This window comes from Protomyctophum parallelum, assembly GCF_964188405.1.
Source record: "Protomyctophum parallelum genome assembly, chromosome: 2".
NCBI lineage: Eukaryota > Metazoa > Chordata > Actinopteri > Myctophiformes > Myctophidae > Protomyctophum > Protomyctophum parallelum.
Genome location: NC_139699.1, coordinates 6709265 through 6733580, shown reverse-complemented (window position 1 = coordinate 6733580; position 24316 = coordinate 6709265). Strand labels below are relative to the sequence as shown.

Genomic DNA, 24316 nt, shown 5'->3' with positions numbered 1-24316 from the left:
TAAGAAAAATAAATAAATAAATATATATATATATATATATATATATATATATATTTTTTTTTAAGAGCACATTGCCAAAAGGGCAGGGGGTGCTCTAGCACCCCCTAGTGTCTATCTGTGCACGCCACTGTTTGTTTGAGTGAGTCATAAGAAGTGAGTGGTAAAATGTAACATGTGTTACTGAGTGAAGAAAGCAAGTTAGTTTCTCAACAAGAGGAGACTTTGGCTCATTCTAAGAGACTGTGTTTTGGAGTGTGTTCCTGGCGAGGATTCGACGTTCCTGCAGTCTGCTCGGCTTCATCACATCTCACCATCTCACCAACTGTTCTACAGATCTGACAAAGAACTGTGAGTAGGACTTTTGCTCATCATCAACAAGGACTGAGGAGTAAATCATCATCACCCCACCATCACCACGATCAGTGGCGTGCACAGACATTTAGAGGGGCAGGTGCTCGAGTGAAAGAAAAGGGCACCTTGACTGTGCAGCGCATTTTGGGGCGGGAACCCATTTTGGTGCTTTAGCTATTTAAAAATAGCAGATCTACAAGCTCATAGCGCGCCACCGAGTGGCGCGCTACGAGCTTGTAGGTCTGCTTTTTTTTTTTTATCGAAGAACCACTGACATAGAAACATAGCTTTAGATTGTGGGGGGGCCTAAATAATATAGTAGAAGCGTTTTTTATCAAGATTTGATCAATGTCACCGCATGGTCCACACACTACAAATTAAGAAAAATAAATAAATATATATATATATTTTTTTTTAAAGAGCACATTGCCAAAAGGGCAGGGGGTGCTCTAGCACCCCCTAGTGTCTTATCTGTGCACGCCACTGTTTGTTTGAGTGAGTTATAAGAAGTGAGTGGTAAAATGTAACATGTGTTACTGAGTGAAGAAAGCAAGTTAGTTTCTCAACAAGAGGAGACTATTTGGCTCATTCTAAGAGACTGTGTTTTGGAGTGTGTTCCTGGCGAGGATTCGACGTTCCTGCAGTCTGCTCGGCTTCATCACATCTCACCATCTCACCAACTGTTCTACAGATCTGACAAAGAACTGTGAGTAGGACTTTTGCTCATCAACAACAAGGACTGAGGAGTAAATCATCATCACCCCACCATCACCACGATCAGGCCTGCACCTTTTGGTTTGTGTGTGTGTGCGTGTGTGTATGAGTGTGAGCCCACTGTGTGTTTAATGCAGGGGTTTTCAACTGATTGTGAACCAGGGACCACCACCCTGACTTAGAATCAACCTGGGGACCACTGTTGTGTTGGGTGGGGATATGGGGTAAGGGCTAAGATTAATGCTTTTGTAACACTTGCTATGCCTCCCATGTGTATACATTCCACAGTTTTTCAACCAATTGTCCACTGACTGAAAGTATAATTTCCTAATAATAATGACTCAACCAGACAGTCCGCTGCACTTCCCGCTCTTAAGATGATAACTCCCTTTTTCTGTTGAATTTATTGACCTCCAATTTGTCAGTAAATGACTACATGGACGGTCATCATAGGTCACCAGGTCATTCAGTTCACTGTTTCTCAACTAGTGGAAAGACATTTTTAAAAAATCAACAAATCCTACATTACTAAATGAATGGTCAGGGACCACATGCAATACTTCCAGGGACCACCAGTGGTCCACGGACCACCTGTTGAAAACCCCTGGTTTAATGTATTAGAGTTTTGTATTTTGTATCTGCTATTTAGGAATAGTGATAGCTTATTTTTCAGTTGTGTAAGGTAAAAGGGATTTTGCACAGAAGTCGTACAGATTTTGACATTTTATTTTAAGCCAAAGTCAAGAGTGTTTGGTTCTGTGAAGGTAATTAAGGGACTCTACATCAGGTAGATAATTTGATTTAACTGGTTTAAAGGTTTGAGCCTAATTGGTTATAATTACAAGGACCACATGTAAGGCCTACTGTTGGTTCATTCTAAAAAGGGTTTGCCATAGTTGTATTGTCTACTGTATTGTATATTTCATGTTTTCATTATTTTCTTTAAACATTTAAAAAACAACCTATTTACCCTATCAGTAAATCTGATTTACATTTAAAGTGTACGGTCCGGTGTATGTCTTTAAAATAGGTCTATTGAGCTTGTAGATCTGCTAGTTTGCATGCAGTTAAAGTCAAGTTAATCAGCCTTGTGGTTTATTCTATAAATACAGGGTTATACAGAGGTTAAGTTAACGAACTCAAATGCCCCGTTATTCCCTTTAAGACGGTACCGGGGTGCTACATAATAATAATAATAATAATTGTTGATAGAGTTGAAAGCTATTTGTAGCACCAGATAGGTGTTGTCTCTGAGGATATGAAGGGGATGGTGGAGTTGGTGCCATTTTCCAGAGTGTCATTCATCCTAATTCTTAACGCTCTGTGTCTTGCAAACAATTCAGAATAACAACATAATGGCTGGATTTAAATACAGTTGACCGAATACATTGTAAAACAACTCTTCTCAACATTCTACTGAAAACAACAACTATTAATTAACATGAACAATGGACACAAGGTTCAGGTGATCTCACATTTTAGATCTCCGAGTTGGTCTTGGTGAAGTCTCTGCTTCAGACAGTCACTGTCCTCCAAATGATGTACGGTCTACACTCTCTGATGTTTGCCTCCTCTAACCATTCCTTCCACTGTCCTGCTTGTTAGCACTAAAACCCAGCACCCCATTCAGGGCTTATGGTGGGGTAGGGGAAATAGACAATAATGCGTTTTTGAACAGAATAATACCTGGACCACTTTGGTGCGGACCTAACAACTGCAACGAAAGCCTTCTAGCATGAAATTGTCCTTTAACAACCTGGCTCAAAGTTCAGCAAGTCAGGACATAATGGAGGTCCACGGGCAGCGGGGAAAGGATCTGGGACAGTCCTTCCCGTGCTCGGAATGACGTCAAGTTGTAGTTAATAACTACTAGTTATATCACATCCCGTTCCAAAGATTCGGACGTCAGAAGGAGTATGGGCCGCGCTTAATCCGCTTATGACTTCCAAAGAAGACCTTTTTTCTTCAGCATCCTTCTCCCAATGTTCTTACTCACTAATGACTCACTCTGACGAACACCTGGTTTGTTGCTTTTGATCTCTGGTGGTCTTGCGGGTCCGTCGCCTGCCCTCAAAAGCAGTGGCGTGCACAGATATACACTAGGGTGTGCTAGAGCACCCCTGCCCTTTTGGCAATGTGCTAAAAAAAATCGTTTTCTTTTTTTTCTTAATGTGTAGTGTGTGGACCATGCGGTGACATTGATCAAATCTTGATAAAAAACGCTTCTACTGTATTATTTAGGCCCCCACAATCTAAAGCTATGTTTCTATGTCAGTGGTTCTTCGATAATAAAATAAAATAGCAGACCTACAAGCTCGCGCTATGAGCTTGTAGATCTGCTATTTTTCAACAGCTAAAGCACCAAAATGGGTTCCCGCCCCAAAATGCGCTGCACAAGGTGCCCTTTTTTTCCACTTGAGCACCTGCCCCTCTAAATGTCTGTGCACGCCACTGCTCAAAAGGATGTGTGTAACGGCTTTGAAGTTTGAACCTCCTCGGAGGTCCTCATGCAGGACCAAGTGTTGAACCAGGGGGTGACGGGGGAAAGGTCCTCATGCAGGACCAAGTGTTGAACCAGGGGGGTGACGGACGGGGCATTCTCCGTTTGCAATCCACTGACTGTCTGTGGGACTCACTTCAATCCACTGACTGTCTGTGGGACTCACTTCAATCCACTGACTGTCTGTGGGACTCACTTCAATCCACTGACTGTCTGTGGGACTCACTTCAATCCACTGACTGTCTGTGGGACTCACTTCAATCCACTGACTGTCTGTGGGACTCACTTCAATCCACTGACTGTCTGTGGGACTCACTTCAATCCACTGACTGTCTGTGGGACTCACATCAATCCACTGACTGTCTGTGGGACTCACTTCAATCCACTGACTGTCTGTGGGACTCACTTCAATCCACTGACTGTCTGTGGGACTCACTTCAATCCACTGACTGTCTGTGGGACTCACTTCAATCCACTGACTGTCTGTGGGACTCACTTCAATCCACTGACTGTCTGTGGGACTCACTTCAATCCACTGACTGTCTGTGGGACTCACTTCAATCCACTGACTGTCTGTGGGACTCATTTCAATCCACTGACTGTCTGTGGGACTCACTTCAATCCACTGACTGTCTGTGGGACTCACTTCAATCCACTGACTGTCTGTGGGACTCACTTCAATCCACTGACTGTCTGTGGGACTCATTTCAATCCACTGACTGTCTGTGGGACTCACTTCAATCCACTGACTGTCTGTGGGACTCACTTCAATCCACTGACTGTCTGTGGGACTCACTTCAATCCACTGACTGTCTGTGGGACTCACTTCAATCCACTGACTGTCTGTGGGACTCACTTCAATCCACTGACTGTCTGTGGGACTCACTTCAATCCACTGACTGTCTGTGGGACTCACTTCAATCCACTGACTGTCTGTGGGACTCACTTCAATCCACTGACTGTCTGTGGGACTCATTTCAATCCACTGACTGTCTGTGGGACTCACTTCAATCCACTGACTGTCTGTGGGACTCACTTCAATCCACTGACTGTCTGTGGGACTCACTTCAATCCACTGACTGTCTGTGGGACTCACTTCAATCCACTGACTGTCTGTGGGACTCACTTCAATCCACTGACTGTCTGTGGGACTCGATCACTTCCAAGTTCCAACCCACATCAACGCAGCCCTGAGTCTCACTCTTTTAACCCATTCTGACCTGAGATCAGATTCATACGAGGTTTCCACTGGACACACACTGGTCTGATTAAAACGCCTCATCAGACTTGCCTTCTCCACATAATCCCTTTTCCGTTGGTTTACTGTTCTATTTTTACAGCTTTTAGTCTGCTTTTGTAGCCAGTATTTAATTTAATGATGTATGTTAATAAAGTTATTTGTTTTGTTTTGTGAAGTATCTAAAGTAGCAAAGTGCTCTATAAGTTTGATTTATTATTATTAGATGAGCTATATTTCCACTGTTTTACAACATATTTTTAAAATAATAAAAATGTAATGGTTTTTGGACATACGTAAGTCCAAGTCTCAGGTGTGCATGTGGAGACTCTTTCACCGAATACTGGACTACTCGCCCCGGTGCTTGCCCGTTTTTCCTCCCAGAATTTTCCCCAGTGAGGGGGATAACTTTGTAATATGCTATTGGCTGTTTGTATTCTTTTTGGAAAAATATAAAAAGATACTCCTGTGGAAAGGCTATATATTATATTACTTATATTGACCCTATAAACAATTTAGTATTATTTAGTATATGTAAGGTTTTGCCCCCTCAAATGGTACCTCGTCAGATAATCCCCACATATCCTACAACAACTTCTGTGAACAAACTTCACTGTAGTAGCTTTTCATAAATTATATTTGTACTTAGGCTGTTCTGCTGTCATGAAAGTTTATAGTTAGAGAAATTCAAAGTCCAGCCGTCTGCTGTCCAGCCTCTCCCACCCCTCACTGGGGAAAATTCTGGGAGGAAAACAGAAACGGGGCGAGTAGTCTTGTTACCCTTTCACCTCTCACTAATGAGCAGTGATGTATAAGTAACTAAGTAAGTCCATGTACGTATTTAAAATGTTACTCCACTACAGTTATTTATTAATAACTTTTAGTTTATACATTAACCACTTAGGTCACATTCTCACCTAATACTTCGGTAGACTCAGATCCGTATGGGCGGGGACATGGAATTCTTGCATATTTAATTGGCTGCGGTTTGCCTTCACACTGTCATTCGCAGCAATTGGAAACGCAGCAGGGGGGACCTTTATCAATGTGTTCCATTCATAAACTAGCATACACAGTGAAATCTATGGTGATAAAATTACACTCATAACGTGCATGTGTCGTGCCGTCTGGGACCCCCCCCCCCTCTCTCTCTCTCTCTACGCACGCAGCCGCCACACACTGTTCTTTTGGGCATGGAGGCACAGCGCTGCATGAGCGCACTGATATAACTCCCCAGTCCCACACAGTGACAGCACTCCATGTTTACGGCACGCACAGACAGACAGACAGAATATTATGTAGGCTATAATACACTGCAGTGTTTTTATGTGTTTTCTTAAGCAATTGATTAATGTACACGTCCTCATTTCGATCAGGGCTTCAGTCTCCTTATTCGACCACGTCTATCCACAGTAACGGGACATCTTTGCGCTGCGTAAAATATGCCTTCTCCGTCTCCAACTGTGTTCAGCTCCTCACCCGCCACATTGTTTGCTTCATTTCCTTTATTTACTGCGGATTGCATTCACACCTGCACCGAATCGTAGTCAAGTGCGATTCGAAGCGAAGCGAAACCCACGTTTTTGGGAGGAGTAAAATGCGGTTATTTGCTGCGCATTAGGATTCGAATGAGCCTTCACACCTGCCAAACGAAGCGCACTTTCTGACAATGCGCAGCAGGATTCGTTTTAATCGCAGCAAAGCTCTCTGGTATGAATGCGACCATAGTTTCAGCCCTATAGAGCTTAGTAGATCTGCTATTAAAATCAGACGTGTGACTGCGTGCGTGCACGTGCGTGTGTGCATGTCTCAATCAGGAGGTTGATGACCTCCAGATGTGCAGCTGCAGGTCAGCTGCATCTCATGGTACAAACAGACAGGACTTTTACTTGTATTTTTTGCTAACGAGCACCTGAGGTCAGATCTAATGACGGAGCCAGCATGCAAGCTATCCAGATGTGTGCTGTTTACTTGTTACATTAGATAGATGTGTGAGTTGATTTCTTTAAAAAACATTTCCCAATAAATAATTGCAGGATATAAAACAAAAATAATCAACAGTCTCTCATCAGTCTTTTTCTGCTGCATACACCGACACGGAGCAATTAAGACAGGAACGCCCAAAAACGTCACATCCCCACCGGCCCACCAGCAAAAAACAACACAATCTGTTAAGTCAACTTCTTTTAGAACTGAATCCAATTGTTTTGAATACTAATTAAGAAGAAGAGTCTCCAATCAGCCAATGCCTTGCCAACAGGCATGTGCAGAGGGCCTTTGATTGGACTGATTGAGACTGCATTACAGGCACCTGTGCTGTTAATTATAATTCAGTAGGTTCACCTTGCTCTGCAGAGAGAGTTCAGTTTCAGTTTGTGTTTGACAGAGCAACACCTTCCAACACACACACACACACACACACACCGCTCTTAAAATGCAGAGGATGAGATGTGTACACAAAAAATGTACTTAGGCCAACAACATCTAAACAGGGACACAATAATCAATATTTATTCATAAGGAACCATGGAAACTCCTAGTTGACATGTTAAAGGTAATGGAAAACAACTGTGTCTTTGAAATGTGGTGGTAAAAGAAGGCCGCTCTGATCCATAGCTCTGGGCAAACAGAGAGTGCAAGCCATAAACATTGCGTAGGCTCGATCAAATTAACACACATCTGCTGGGAGCTTTGTAATGTAAGGGCTTTGACAGCCAGCGTCGGGAGGTGACAAAGCAAATAAATCAAACATGCAGAAACGAAACATTAAGTGCTGTCATGCATGGGAATGTTTTTTTTTTGAGTGAGTGGAAACAATTCATCCAGCTTGCTGTGATCCGTGCAAAGCCGCAAACCTGATTGCACTTTTGTTCCAAATTCAAAGCTCTCTCTCATTCTATTGCAGCAGATGGAAAATATTCCTGCTTCCCGTCACAGTTTTTTCCCCATTAAACAGGACCGCCAGGCCGTGATAGGCCCTGAAATGCACTTTCCACAGCCTCGTCCAGTGAGACATTCCCCCATATGGCATAAGGAGGAGTCTACTACAGAACTACAGAATGAGAGAGAGTATTACAGCAGCTGCTCTCCATGCTCAGCACAAAGGTTAATGTCTATGTCAGATGGCAGGGAGGAAAGAGTTACAGTAAAGATCTCCATCCTTTAAGCTTTATTGAATCATCCGCTCACAGCTGCATCACTCCTAATAAGAAGACAAAGGCAGAAAGGCAAGTCGCCTATTGTAGTGCTGTTCCAGTTACTGTTGTTTCGGAAGATTTTACCTCAGAAGTCACAACTTTATTATTAGTATAAGTATTAGTATTTATTTTTCTTGAGCACAATGTTAAGAATATAATTTTGATGGAATGTTATTTGACATTCCATCTAAATTAACAGTTAACAGTTACCTAGTATCCTAGTTTCAATGTGCAGATATAGGCTCTTTGTTTACCTGTGATCCTAGTTTCCTGAGGCACTGACTACACTGTCTCTGCATTATTTGATGTATGTGTTGTTTACCTTCATGCTTATTGTAGTCACTCTGGATTAGAGTGTCTGCTAAATGCCTTAAAATATAGTTTTCATTGTCATAACTATAGGCTTGGTTTGCCAACATCTGGCTGCACACACCAGCATGGCACTGATGCCCACTTCTCTGGACCCCAAACTGTCCTTCGTCCTTCTCCTAATGGTCTACCTTCACGTGGCCTGGCCACTTGGTAAGTAAAGGGTTTTGATTGCACTTCATCGAAGGCAGAGGTTCTCGATATGGAACCAAATGGACCTGCATTTGGTTCCATTTACACTCTGAGTTATGACGTATAGGCCTATACCTTGAAATGAACCATTTTGAGAACCACTGATTTCTAAAGTATATTGATTTGTCTTTCTTTCTCCTCCTTTAATGGGCTATATGCAGCCAACACTTCCACGTTCAGTTTGGGCCGGCAGCCACTCATTCACTGTGAACGTACGGTCATGATTTTGTAGGAATAAAGTTCAGTTCTTTAAACCACACTATTTCATTTGAATATGTGATGGCGTAGTTTTTCATAGTTTGTATTATTTGTGTTGTGATGTTGACATGATGACATGAGGTAGAAACGGCCACCAACGTAATAAAAAAAGTCAACCAAAGAACAAGATTCCTTTACAGGATCTCCTCACTGGTCAACAAAAACACCTCGTACAAGGTTTCTTTGACTATGCATGCACCTCCTGGTACCACAGCACCTCAAAGGCCCTTAAAACTAGGCTCCAGACTTCCCAAAACAAACTGTTCAGGCTCCTACTTGGCCTCACCCCCCAAACCCACCTCACCCCTGCCCACTTTGACAGGCTGGAATGGCTTAGGGTCGACGACAGAGTACAGCATCTTACCATGTACCTGTCTAGATACACCTAATGTTAACGAAGTCCACACCCACAACACCAGAGGGAGTGTAACGAACCATGTACAACCCAGATTCGGCACAAACAAGGGACTAAATTCTTTGACTATATAGAAGTGTCTATGTGTACGTCTCTAAATGTTTTGATGAATTGAACAAGGTGGACCCTCTTGTAAACCTCATGTAATGCTTAATTGGGTTGTCCACTCACAGTTAACAGTCTTTGTATTGAGTTTGTGCTTTAAATGTACTGTAATTCTACAAACTGTTAATAAATATTTAAATCAATCAATCAATCAATCGAGTGGTGCCGGTCAACGGCAGAATAATCTAATATGAAATAGCCAAAGTAGTGAAATGTAGGACTCTTCGGGTTATGTGGCAAAACATCTCATTGTTTTAGTCAAAAACCAAAAAACACTGGAACAAAGCTATAGTAGAGCAAAAACACTAGGAATAATTGTCACTAGGAAACACTTAAGCAATATTACACGAGAGGGTGTTGTTTAACGTGATTATTGCCACGACAGTGATGCGGTAAGGAACAAGACGAAGTCGAGTTCCGCAAGCATCACTGAAGTGGCAATAATCACGTTAAACAATACCCTCCGCCCAGGCCGTGGCGTAACCGTCTGGGCACCCGACTGGTAATCCAGTCGCAGTGTGCCGCGGGTTCGACTCCCGAGCCCGACACAGCCTTTACTGCATGTCATCCCCCCATCTCTCTCTCCCGTTTCCTGTCAGCCTATACTGTCTGTCCCTTCAAAAAACCAATAAAAGGCGTAAGCCGCAAAAAATATCTTAAAAAAAAACAAAAAAACAACACCCTTGAGTGTAATATTGCAATTCTACAACAGTTACCCTTAAAACTAAGAAAATCGCTGAAAAAAATGACAGATGTAGTCACTACGACCACAAATGTCCCAAGAAACTAGCTAGCCTATAGCCACCCAGTTTGCTAGCGCTCTGGGAAAACAGAGCGGCTGAATTATTTGTTTTGATTAGGTGGTGAACAGTGCTGGTTTGATCAGATTGCTTCCTCGAAACGACCTAGAATAGGAAATAACAGCTAGAAGCGTTTTACCGCACGGAGAACTGTGGGACGATCTGGCAGCGTGCGGCGAGGAAACCAGGCCTTTTATGGAGTGGTGGGTGATGAGAAGATGGCAGGCAGGTGAGTGAGATTTGATGATCAGAGCCAGGTGTGCTTAACCCATTCTGACCGGGCACCCATTTTGGTGTCGGCATCACGTTATGCTTTAGCTATTTAAAAATAGCAGATCTACAAGCTCATATCGCGCCACCGAGTGGCGCGATACGAGCTTGTAGGTCTGCTATTTTTTGAAAAATCGAAGAGCGACTGACATTTTTAGAATCTGATCTCAGGTCAGAATGGGTTCGTCAGACCAGTGTGTGTCCGGCGGAAACCTCGTATGAATCTGATCTCAGGTCAGAATGGGTTAAGGTCTCTCTCTCTTTCTCTCTCTCTCTCTCTCTCGTCAATTGGGTGCAAGCAGCTGCACAGGTGAATGTGCTGGTGCAGCAAATAGGCAATTAACTGCACAAATAGCACAAAATAGGCCAACGAAGAGCCAAATAACCGCACAACGCATGCACGTTGTGAACTTGCCATACCTTAGCCTTTGCTTTTCTCTCTCTCTCTCTCTCTCTCTCTCTCTCTCTCTCTCTCTCTCTCTCTCTCTCTCTCTCTCTCTCTCTCTCTCTCTGCAGTGTTATGTTACCCAACATGTTTTTGTCCTCTCCCCTACAGTGTTTGGCTGATTAAAAGCATTTGATCACACCTTAAAACTAAATGTTTAGGAATTAGGAGCGATTTATAAGTTTACAGACAGTGTTGTAAGATTTACAGTGTTCTAAAAACTCAGGCCAATTGAGGAGGTGATGGATTTACTATTCCACGAGCACACTGCAAAACATCAGTTCTCGACAGCACACACACACACGCACACACACACACACACACACACACACACACACACACACACACACACACACACACACACACACACACACACACACACACACACACACACACACAAACACAATACAATAAAATGTATTTCTATGTAAATGTGAATGTGATCTAATGAATAAAGTATGCAATGTGGTGGACCTGCCTGCGGGGTTAGGTTCCCCAGGAAGTGTAAAACCATTTGTTTCATTTTACAGATTAAATCCTTCCTTGCAGAAAATAAAGTGTGATTTATATTGTAGTGCTTCGTAGTTTTCTCTACTGAACCAAATGCACAAAATCTACGCTCGCAGGCACGCACGCACGCACGCACACACGCAGGCACACACGCAGGCACGCACGCACGCACGCACACACGCAGGCACACACGCAGGCACGCACGCACGCAGGCAGGCAGTCACGCACGCACGCACAGAGTATAATATGTGTGATACACTTTGTTTTCTAAAGACTTAGAATTTAGAACATTGGTTTAGAACAGCAGGGACCTTCCTCTATAAAAAGGTGGCGTAGTTGACAAACAAACACACTTTATTGGGTTTCACAATAATCATGCATTTCGCACTTTAACCAGTGCAACTTAACCCATTCTGACCGGGCAATCTAAGACACTTTTAGAATCTGATCTCAGGTCAGAATGGGTTAATAATGAAACTGTCAGGATGTAATAGACATTTTTAGAATCTGATCTCAGGTCAGAATTGTAAATTGTAAGTGTAAATTGGCAAAGTTTTATGTGACTTGAATGGGCTAACGGTCACACTCACTCTGTGTCGCAGAGCATGGCTGTAGAAACCAATACCTTATGTCCTACCAATGATCGCTGGGGATTCCAAGCTAATAGAAACTAGAAACTACTGCCTTTTTCTCCCTGGAAAGTGATATAATAGAAGTCATTGGGGCGGCGGTGGCTCAGGGGTAGAGTGCCTGGATGGTAACCGCAAGGTTGCCAGTTCGAACCCGGGCTCCCCCAGAGTTACTGTCGAAGTGTCCTTGAGCAAGACACTGAACCCCTAATTGCTCCCGATGTGCTAGTTCGTACCTTGCATGGTTTCCGCTGCCATCGGTGTATGAATGTGTGTGTGAATGGGTGAATGTAATGCACAATCTCTGTAAAGCGCCTTGGATAAAGGCGCTATATAAATGCACCACCATTTACCATTTTGTGCATCAATAATAGTACAAAATAAATAAATTTAAAAATAACATTTTTTTTGGGGTTCTCAAATTGGTTTTAGAACCAATTGTGTTGAATCCTACAGTAATGTGAATGTGTTCCTCTACGTTTTAGAGTCTGCAGTGACGGACCGGGAGGACAGCTGTCCCAGCTCTGAGTGGAGCGTCATGTGTCGGCCATGTTGTGAGTACCAGCTGATTCAGTGCAGGTGTCCTGCCCAGCCGAGGGTCCGGGTGGGCTACACCGTGCCATGCTGCCGCAACGCTCTGGACCAGTGTGACCCTTGTATCATTCACCCAGGTATACTAGTCTGATCACATACAGTATGGGACCCTATATCATATGACCCTTGTATCGTACACACCGGTATCACTCATCACTCATCCCATAGCCTAGGCCAGGGATGTCAAACTCAAATACACAGTGGGCCAAAATAAAGAAATTGGTAGAAGTCAAAGGGCCGGACTGTGTTTCAACACACGCGGTCAGGAGGACGTCCCAGGCAAATAGCATAAAAGTAAATGCATTTAAAACTGAAAATGCATTATTATTAAGCTCAGTTTCCTGTTCTATGATCCTCACAAAGCAGGACTTGTAGTATTATGGTGGTCCGTGCAATTATATCAGAGGGCCATAGTGCTAATAATAATTAAATATCATCCCGTGGGCCAAAGATAATTCATTCACGGGCCTGATTTGGCCCCCGGGCCTTGAGTTTGACATATATGGCCTAGGCCCAGGGGCTGTAGGGGTGTCAAGGTGGATGCTTGGTATGTGGTCTACTAGTCAGGGATCTCCAGAGCTCTCAATCTTTGGCTGTACGAAGCAGGGGTTAGAAACTGTCCATGGCCAAGTCAGGTTGTGATTGATGCGGTGGTGCGGAGCGGGCTGGGCTGAGTCAAATTATTAATACGTGCTGGGCCCGCAGGTCCTGACCCGTGCAACACTAGCTACTAAGCTAGCGCCCTTCAAAAAAGTGTCCATCTTGATCGCCGCATGCATCTACACCCACTGTTTCTGTTCCTTCTCTCGCCTTTATCTCAGATTCCTTGTCCCAGATGGCATTTCTGAAATTCTGTCCAAAACAAGTTTTATTCGATATTCGGTAAGCCTTTGTGAGAGAGAGAATAATATCCAGCCTACTTACAAGTCACAACACACATCAGAATAGACTAATAGTCAACAAACACCATCGCTGTGTTTCTTGTCAACAATACCTGTTAGCTTGGTGATCTGTTCCTTTCAGGAAGCGACACCGATGTGTGACGTGATCTGAACAATGTGCGCTGTCTGTCTGTTTGTCCCCGCAGGCTGCAGTCTGTTTGAAAACTGTAAGAGTTGCAACAATGGGACATGGAAGTCCAACGATAACTTCTTTGTCAGAGGGACGTTCTGTAAGGACTGTCGTCAGGGCTGGAGTGGAGGAGACTGCAAAAGTACAGTGGCATGTTTATAAAGTTTGGCGAAGGGCTTTTTTTCTTTAGATACTTTTTGTGATACTTTTGAATGTTAGAGCTCTATATTAAAAAAGAAGAAAAAGAAAAGAAAAAAACAATGATGGTTCAATGATCCTATCTTGAAACAAATCTATAACAGTTGAGTGTAATTCGCCTGTAATAAATCTACCATTACATTTAAAATATATACAAACTATGTAAATATTGTGTTTTATGTGTTTTGTTCAGCATGTGGAGGAGTCCTTCAGCGGGCCCATGGATCTGTGGCGTTAGAAAGCTACCCGACCAATGCCCGCTGTGAATGGAGAGTGCAAGTAGACCCTGGACACAGCATTGAGCTGAGGTGGGACCTTCTTTCAAAACTCCTGTCCCATTCTGTTTGAGGTGGGACCTTCTTTCAAAACTCCTGTCCCATTCTGTTTGAGGTGGGACCTTCTTTCAAAACTCCTGTCCCATTCTGTTTGAGGTGGGACCTTCTTTCATAACTCCTGTCCCATTCTGCTTGAGGTGGGACCTTCTTTCAAAACTCCTGTCCCATTCTGCTTGAGGTGGGACCTTCTTTCAAAACTCCTGTCCCATTCTGCTTGAGGTGGGACCTTCTTTCAAAACTCCTGTCCCATTCTACTTGAGGTGGGACCTTCTTTCAAAACTCCTGTCCCATTCTGCTTGAGGTGGGACCTTCTTTCAAAACTCCTGTCCCATTCTGTTTGAGGTGGGACCTTCTTTCAAAACTCCTGTCCCATTCTGCTTGAGGTGGGACCTTCTTTCAAAACTCCTGTCCCATTCTGTTTGAGGTGGGACCTTCTTTCAAAACTCCTGTCCCATTCTGTTTGAGGTGGGACCTTCTTTCAAAACTCCTGTCCCATTCTACTTGCTCCCACTGCAATTTTCTTGTTTGAAGTCTGACCTCCACTGTTGCCACGGTTATTACACATTAATAGTTACTTTGCTGATTTAGATAATACTAACTAGTGAAATAGTTCATTGTTTAAAATAGCAGATCTACAAGCTCATGTCTGTGAACTTGTAAATCAGCTATTTTAATATAATATAAAATAGGGCTTAAAGGGGAATACGACTCATTTTCAACATTATATTGTTATGGTCTGAAAATAAATCAGTGACATCATGAAGTACATCTCAGTGACATCACAAAGATGTACTGTATGTTACTGATTTCTTTCAGATCTCCAGGCAAGACAGAATGGGGGGACTTTTTAATTTATTTTCACACAACTCTTAAAGGGACACTATTCCCATAAAGCTTTGGTGCACTGCTACTCCTTGTGGATAGGGGGAGGGCTGTCTTACTGAGACAACATGTAGTCCAGGAAGTAATTGAGCCCAGTGTCCATGACATCAGAGACACTGGGCTCACTGCTAAGATCAAAAATATCTAAAACGACATATAACACACATAAAGACCCCCAGAAAAGTGTTCTAAATCTTAAAAGTCATTAACATATATTCTTTTGCAAAAAGGTGTCCCTTTAAGATATAAAATGTCAAAGTTTCCTTATACTTTAAGTAGCATGTGGTATGTCAAACTAGGGTGTTTTCATGATTCTGAATCCATTCCCAGCATTAGTTTTGCACAAAAATCACTCGTCCGTCATGACAAATGTGATGAGGTCATCACAAAATAATGTGATGAGGTCAGCACATGTTGGGCAAATGTGGGCAAGTGACTATGGCTGTTTTTAGCCCAAGGAGTGTTTTTTGTGCAAAACTAATGCTTGGAATGGATTCAGAATCATGAAAACCCCCTAGTTTGACATATCACATGCTACTTAAAGCATAATGAAAGTTTGACATGTTTGACATTTTTGCATTAGGCCTATATAGGATGTTAATGGTAGGGTCACATATAAACAAATTGCACAATACAGACAGCTGATCAGCAAGTGGATTCATGAATGTATGTAGACTGTTAGGCCAATAAAAAAGGCTATATACCAAGTTTCCCACTCCACAACCCCGATTGCCGGACTAGAATACTTTTATTGAAGTATACATGTTTTAATGCAGGCTGTTTCCTTTTAACAAAGTATTTATTTAGTAGGCTACTACATTGGTTCTCAAAGTCATTGGCTTGAAAAGCATATATATATATATATATATATATATATATATATATATATATATACCAGGGGTCATTGGTGGGTTTAACCACTTAATCCATTTATATTTTGGCGATTAAAAAATAGCATACAATCTCACAGCATGTCACTTGTATACTTCAATCAAACGTGGTGTTGCGCTGCGAGCTTGTACATGTGATATTTTTGAAAATATTATAGAAAATGTTTTGAAATCTTTGAATAATTTGGAATATATATATATATATTAAATTTTTTACATAAATCTTCTCTTCTGGGATTCCCTGGCACAAAACACTTTCTGATGCAGGTCAATTTGGTGATCATTCTGACCGGGCACCCATTTTGGTGTTAGCATCATGTTATGCTTTAGCTATTTAAAAATAGCAGATCTACAAGCTCATATCGCGCCACCGAGTGGCGCGATACGAGCTTGTAGGTCTGCTATTTTTTGAAAAATCAAAGAACGACTGACATTTTTAGAATCTGATCTCAGGTCAGAATGGGTTAATCAGACCAGTGTGTGTCCAGTGGAAACCTCGTATGAATCTGATCTCAGGTCAGAATGGGTTAACATGAACACGTTTTCCCCCCTTTATTCTGTTTTTTGGTGACCTGACCCGGCAGGTTTTCAGTGCTCAGTGTGGAGTCTGACCACCTCTGTGGCTACGACTACATTGAACTGCGTGACGGCGACAGTCTGAACTCGCCGGTCCTGGGCCGGTACTGTGGACCAGAGCTTCCTGCTCCGGTCAGAACCACAGGGAACACTCTCCACATCTTCTTCGTCTCAGACGGCTACAGCAACCTGGACGGCTTTGTTCTCCACTATCAGCAGAGTTCAGGCAGTTATACCTCTTATCAACCCAGGGTTAGGGTTAGGGTTAGGGTTAGTTCTCCACTATCAGCAGAGCTCAGGCAGTTATACCTCTTATCAACCGGGAAAGAGTCCGTATGACCACTTGAACCACTTGAATTTTATATGCTGGCCATATAGAGCACCGAAGTCTGACATCACTTTCAGTAGAGGGCGTCAGTCCCCAGGTTCATGTATTTGTTTAGTTGCATTGAAATCCCCATTGAGGCGATTTTAGATCGCCTAATATAACAACTGTGTTTGAAAAATAAACATGTCACCCCGGCCGCTTCACTCATATGGATATGAAGAATCAACTGACTGAGAGAAAACGCTAATGTTACTGCTGCTGAATTAGTTAGATTTCCGCTAGAAGCAGACTGTATCATATATGAGTGACTGACTGTTGCAAACGATACAGAGACACCTCCCTAACAATAACGCAGAGACAGCTTGTTTATTTTTGGACCACAACGCTTATAGTAGACGATATTAAGATCACCCCATGTTATTCTCCATAGAGAAATTACTTCCGCGAACCAGGGGGAATCGAAGGGATGAGGGAGTTACGTCAGGACTTCGGTGCTCTATTGATCTGCCATTTTTGTTTTTTTTGAGAAATCTTTAATTGTTTGCATAGCATATATATATATTAGGGCTGTCAAAGTTAACGCACTATTAACTAGTTAACTCACAATCCTTTTAACGGCACTAATTTTTTTAATGCGCGATTAACGCACTGTGAAGTTTGATAGAATGGTTGAGAGACGCATGCATGTGAATGCAGGCAGTCAGTGAGCCCCGCCTCTCTCCCCCTCTCTCTCTCCCAGTGAGTCTACACAATTAGAAAACTTTGAAAACATGTTATTTTGATCAACATGGCCTGTTATCTCTCGTAATGGTACCATTGGCCAACATCAATACAGTTCTTTAGTTTGGGTCTGGAAGGCTAAATGTCATCAAATGGTGGTTCCGTGGCTCAAATGCAGAATAAATAATGGGCCTTGATATGAAAAGTCTTGAAAACCACTGATTTAAGGTATATTTAGAACGTATACAAAATATGCGATTAATTTGCGATTAATCACAGTTAACTATGGACAATCATGTGATTAATCGGATTAAATATTTTAATTGATTGACAGCCCTAATATATATATATATATATATATATATATATATATATATAATTATTTTTTCAAGCCAAACATGTTTAATTCAAATCTTTGCTTCAGAACAAAATATTATGAATTAACCACAATCTGCTATTTTCACTATTTAAAAGCACATTGCTGATTTTATTTTGGATTTAAAAAAAGGTAAATGTTAAATAATTAAATAATAAAAAGTGAATACTACTAATATTGTATTTGTAAGTTTTAATACTTGAGTATATATACTTTGTCCACCACAGCCTAGAAAAATAAAATGATTTATTTATTTCCCCCCCTAACACTGCTCCAGCTGCCAAGACAGTAGAGTGTAGGCCTCCAGAGAAGCCAGCCAACGGGGATGCCCTGCCTGTGTACGGGCCGGGCCCGGGGCACCGCCTCCTCTCTGTCAGCTATGTGTGCCACCCCATCTTCACACTGATTGGTTCTGAGCAGAGGACATGTCTGCCCAACGCGACTTGGACTGGAACTGAACCCAAGTGTGTTAAAGGTATGTTTCATTATGAAGGTTTGGACCCAAGCCTGATTTATTAGTTGCGTGCCACAGTGGCGTGCACAGATAGACACTAGGGGGTGCTAGAGCCCTTTTGGCAATTTTGCTCTTAAAAAAAAGGGGAAAAAAAGTTAATTTTTTTCCCCTAATTTGTAGTGTGTGGAACACGGTGACATTGATCAAATCTTGATAAAAAAAAACGCTTCTACTATATTATTTAAGCCCCCACAATCTAAAGCTATGTTTCTGTCAGACAGTGGTTCTTCGATTAAAGAAAAATAGCAGACCTACAAGCTTGTAGATCTGCTATTTTTCAATAGCTAAAGCACCAAAATGGGTTCCCGCCCCAAAATGCGCTGCACAAGGTGCCCTTTTTTTTCACTTGAGCACCTGCCCCTCTAAATGTCTGTGCACGCCACTGGCGTGCCATGTTGTCGACCGAAATTTGCACTTTGCCTGGTTTTGAAACTTCTCTTCTCTTCTCTCGTCCTCTCCTCCTCTCTCCCCCGTCCTCAACTTTCCAATGGTCTTATCTCTCCCCTCTCTTCTCTTTCCCTCTCCTTTCGTCTCCAGTAGTAAGCAGGGGACACTGTGCTCCACCACCCAAAATCTCCAATGGCTATCATAAACCTGTAGCTGCCAGATCTGGTGGCAGCAGCAGTAGTAGCAAGACGGAGTTCTTCTGTAAAGGTTCCTACATTCTGTGTGGAGAACCCACCCTTACCTGCCTGTCCAATGGATCATGGAGTAGCAGACCACCCCAGTGTGTGAGAGGTAGGCTGCTCACTTTCACAAAACCAAAATCGTAATTGAGCCCCAAGGGAAGGAACTACTTCAAATGTTTATACAACATTATAACTATATACCTGGTTTATAGTTGTTCTCATTGGTGGGCTATGGCGGGTAGAGCGGCCAGTTGTTTTTTGTGCAGGTTGGTGCCTTGCATGGTTACCCTCTGCCATCGTGTCTGAATGTGTGTGTGAATATAATGCTATGTAAATGCACCATTTACCATTTTCAATCATTGTAAGCACTTCATACGCATGTATTATCTTGGCTATTAAAAAAATGCTATTTTGGAGAGAAATCTTTTGAAAAATATCTAAAATGTTTTGTGTTCTTGGCAAGAAAAAGTTTGAGTTAAAAAAAAAAAAAAACCTTGGATATATATAACAAAATATATATATAGCATCTACAAGATCACTGTGCATCTGTGCGTCACTTTGTGCCATGCTTCGAGCTTGTATATCTGCATACAGTATTGTTTAGAGCACCGAAGTCCTGACGTAACTCGCTCATCCCGACGATTCCCCTGGTTCGCGGAAGTAATTTCTCTATGGCGAATAACATGGGGTGATCTTAATATCGTCTACTATAAGCGTTGTGGTCCAAAAATAAACAAGCTGTCTTGGCGTTATTGTCGGGAAGGTGTCTCTGTATCGTTTGCAACAGTCAGTCACTCATATATGATACAGTCTGCTTCTAGCGAAAATCTAACTAATTCAGCAGCAGTAACATTAGCGTTTTCTCTCAGTCAGTTGATTCTTCATATCCATATGAGTGAAGCGGCCAGGGTGACATGTTTATTTTTCAAACACAGTTGTTATATGAGGCGATCTCAAATCGCCTCAATGGGGATTTCAATGCAACTAAACAAATACATGAACCTGGGGACTGACGCCCTCTACTGAAAGTGACGTCAGACTTCGGTGCTCTATAGCCTACATAAATTTGGGGGTCCTTGACACAACATGTTTTGAACTAGCCTACTGATATAACAATATATATAACAATATATATAACAATGATATGGATGATGTCATTGATTTGTCTCCCAGCTTGCAGAGAGCCCAAAGTATCACAGCTGGTGACTCAGACGGTTCTGAAGCCACATCAAACATCAAAGTATGACGCTATTTTATATTAGCTTCATTAGATTTTTCCAATAAGCTTTTTAGTTTAGTCCTATAGTTTCGTTTTTATATAGCACGATTTGTGCTATAAGTGATTTTTTTTTCTTCTTTTGTGTCGCATTAAAGGGACACTTCACCCTTTTTGCAAAAAAATATATGTTAATAAGCTTTAGATCACTTTCCTGGGGGTATTTATGTGTGTAATATGTGGTTTTAGTTATTTTAGATTGTAGCAGTGAGCCTGTTGTCTCTGATGTCATGGACACTGGTCTCACTACCTTCCTGGACTACAATTCCCATAATTCTTTGGTGCACTGCTCCTCCTTGCGGATAGGGGGAGAGCTGTCTTACTGAGACAACATGTAGTCCAGGAAGGAAGTGAGCCCAGTGTCCATGACATCAGAGACAACAGGCTCACTGCTACAATCTAAAATATCTAAAACCACATATTACACACATAAAGCCCCCCAGGAAAGTGTTCTAAAGCTTCTAAACGTCATTAACATATATATTTTTGCAAAAATGGTGAAGTGTCCCTTTAAAGCCGATAATGTTATGACCATCACATTGATAGTAAACAAGTCATTTTTGTCAGGTCAAACCTGACTAATGATCGCTCATGAAATCCTCCACACAGGTTGGACATGTCCTCGGCATACCACCACGTGCTGCCGTCCACTTTCAGGCTGTTCACATCACACAGGCGCCCGAAAAGTGAGGCCACACATCTGCCGGAGCTCCCTCGTGGTTTTCACCACCTCCACACCAGCATCGAGTACAAGTGTTCCTCCCCACTGTACCACCACAGTGGCAGCTCCCGACGCAGCTGTCTGAAGACCGGCAAGTGGACCGGCCGCCATGTGTCCTGTTCACCAGGTGGGGGCAGCAGTGGCTCAGTCGCTGTCTTTCACCCTTAATTGTATGGATGGCAAAGACAAAAACAACTAGAGTTTTGAAAAAATTGCAAAGCGTGGTTGCCGCAATCGCATATATAGGCCCCTCCCACACATTTTGCTAGCCAATTACAATGTCACGTCACCCCTGTGATCATGTGTAAGTAATTTGGATGGGATTTATCCCCCCCAAAAAAAACATTTCTTCAACAAACAGTTAAAATATTCTAATTTATGGCACCCCCTATGGATGAAAATGGAATTGCTTTTGGCTCTGTGTTGATGCCATCACCCACGACATGTGATTCAAATTTTGGGTGGATTGGACATGGTTCATGATTTCTGCAATTTTTGAGGATGCTTGTACTCTTAGCAAAGTACAAGCACACCATTCCTGATGAAGCCGGGCGATTTGGCATAATGGCTCAAGTGCGTACAGTCAAATGAATATGATAAAAGATCTCAACAATCAATCAATCAATCAATCAATCAGACTTTATTGTCACAACACATTACAAGTAACATGGGTGAAATTTGGTTGTGCAGACACTCATTGCAATTACGGGGATAGAGACAACAATCAGAGTTACACCAGCTGCAGCCATATTTCGGCGCTGCTATATACTTCTCATAGCGCGACCGCCTCCTTCGAGTAGCAAGAGAGAAACATTGACTATTGCTCCATTATTCCCCATATAGCCTAGTTTTTTTAACCACTTCTCAATCATCCCTATATGTTGGCCATAATAAAAACAAAACAAAAACCAATTTTTTTAAAATTGGGAAAATATAATCACAATGCGACCAATCATGTCACCATGTGACATGAAGCGTAACATTGGGCTTATAGAAGTAGTTGACCCAAACAAACGACTTATTTTCTATCAATTATCCTCACACCCTTCTATAAGCCCAATTTTACGCTTCATTTCACCTGGTGAAACTATCGGACCGCAAACTCACAACGAGTCGCATTGTGACGCATTGTGTGGTTGTGTAGATCTGCTATTTTTCCAATTTGTGCATATAATAATATGTGTGTATATAGAAAATAAGTCATTATTTTTGGGTGAACTACTCCTTTAAGTGGGATTGGGAATTTTTTTTTCAAGTTCCTTTCATGCAGCCTATGTTTCTGAATTTCATCATAAAATGTAATTCTCTATTCTGTCTTTCTTCTTTTTTTTGTTGGTATAATCTCATCCCCCCCCCCACTCTACCCCCCCCCCAGTGTGTGGCAGAGTTACCTCTTTCAACTCCCAGAATCCCTCAGGGACGCACTGGCCTTGGCACGCAGCCATCTATGTCCGCTCACCTGCTACTGGTGGTGGTCACAGCACTGCTGGTAATGCCCCGGGCGGCCAGCAGGGGTCGTCGGGGGACGAGGAGGAGGCGGAGGAGGCAGCATTGTGGCACTTGGTGTGCAGTGGCGCTCTGGTCACCCAGCGCAGTGTCCTGGTGGCAGCACACTGCGTGGTGTCCCCGGACACCGAGCGGCAGCGTCGGCCCCTCCATCCGGAACACGTGAGGGTGGTGCTGGGAATGCAGTACGAGAAGAATGCCTCTGAGGGCCTGCAGGCCAATGTCCTTCAACGCTTGAGGGTACAATCAGAAGCAAATTTATTTTATTTGCGTGTGTTGTGGGGCTGCAGGGGAGAGGGAGAGCAGGGAGAACACATGTAAAACATAATCTACATTATAGGCTACACATAGCAGATCTACAAGCTCATAGAGCTTGTAGATCTGCTATTTTTTTTAAATCGAAGAACGACTGACATAGAAACATAGCTTTTTCAGAAAACTCAATCATCATCAATCAAACTCAAATCATTTTCAAACATACATTTTTAGAATTTGATCTCAGGTCAGAATGGGTTAAAGCATGAGGTTAAACACATGGTCAAATTGGTATCTACATAGGCCTACTGTAGCAGCTGGTGTGATATGATTAGACATACTGTGCAACGATTAATTAACCAGCCCTCACTCAAACCTGTTTCTCTTTTTCTTTGCCCCATTTTAGGTTTCAAGTATTTTGGTTCATCCGAATTACAAGTCCACCCTGGACTCTGATCTCGCCATGCTCAAGCTACAAGACAAGGTGAGGATCGGCCGGCTCGTATCGCCGGTTTGTCTACCCAAGAGGCAAGGCGGAGAGGTGATGGCCACGGAGGCGTACGCCGCTAGGTGGACGCTAGGACACAACGACCCGACACACTCCGTCGTCGACAACAACGTCGCCGAGGTGGCCGACTTTCTTCAGTGCAAACGGGAGTTTGCACGAATGGGAACGGACGTGTCCATGCTCACAGACAATGTGCTGTGTCTCGTTAGCAAACCGTCGTCCACTCACCCCGATGTCCCTTGTCCAAACGTCCTGCCAGGCATCACCGTCGTACCGTACGTCGCCTCCCCGGCGGTCGCCCCCACCGCAAGGACCCCGTTATCGGCAGGTCACACGGAGACGCACAGAGTCTCTGCCATTGTGTGGGAGCTGTTCAGTTTAGAGAGCCTCTTTCACCACCAAAAGAACTGTCACAAGCTCGTTTACACTGGGCACACGCAGATACTTAACTTCAGAAATTGGATCGAGAAAAACATGAAATAGATGTCACTTTAGGGTGGAAATGGATCCATTATAGTTATTGCCACAAGCACTTGTGAATAATTTTCATTGGTTAAATATTTATAAAATAAACCACAGACACAAGACTCATTCAGATTCATAAACAGTATAAATAGCAATGCATCACAATGCAGGGCCGGTTCTAGGGGGGCAAACCCAATCAAAACTTCAAACCCAACTAAACACATAACGCAAAAGGAGTCTCTCTCCTTAAAGAGGCGGAGAAAGATTGTGACAGGCCGATGGCTCGCGAAATATGCACAACAGACAATTGTTGAGACCGCAACCTGATGTGATGATGGCAGTGCCGACCCTTAGCAATTTGTTGCACTAAACAGGATTTTTCCTGCCTAGTGAAAAAGCATGGCGCCCTATAGCCTACTCTGTACGTCTATAGGAAGTCTGGATAGTTTTCTATGCATTTTGGGGGATTTATTTTGAACC

The 24316-nt window shown here is 42.8% G+C and overlaps 1 protein-coding gene across 1 annotated transcript; it reads left to right on the top strand.

The window, feature by feature from the left end:
* Positions 1–7875: 7875 nt before the first annotated feature.
* Positions 7876–23854, top strand: pamr1a (peptidase domain containing associated with muscle regeneration 1a; the record flags this gene model as incomplete). The annotated part of the gene is made up of 12 exons (XM_083792234.1): positions 7876–8029; positions 8402–8521; positions 12478–12663; positions 13674–13799; positions 14049–14163; positions 16547–16758; positions 18240–18437; positions 19014–19214; positions 20279–20345; positions 20991–21229; positions 22478–22848; positions 23270–23854. Exons 2-12 carry the CDS (start codon positions 8437–8439, stop codon positions 23852–23854), a joined length of 2385 nt encoding a protein of 794 aa, XP_083648360.1. The 5' UTR covers positions 7876–8029; positions 8402–8436.
* Between the last annotated feature and the right edge of the window lie 462 nt (positions 23855–24316).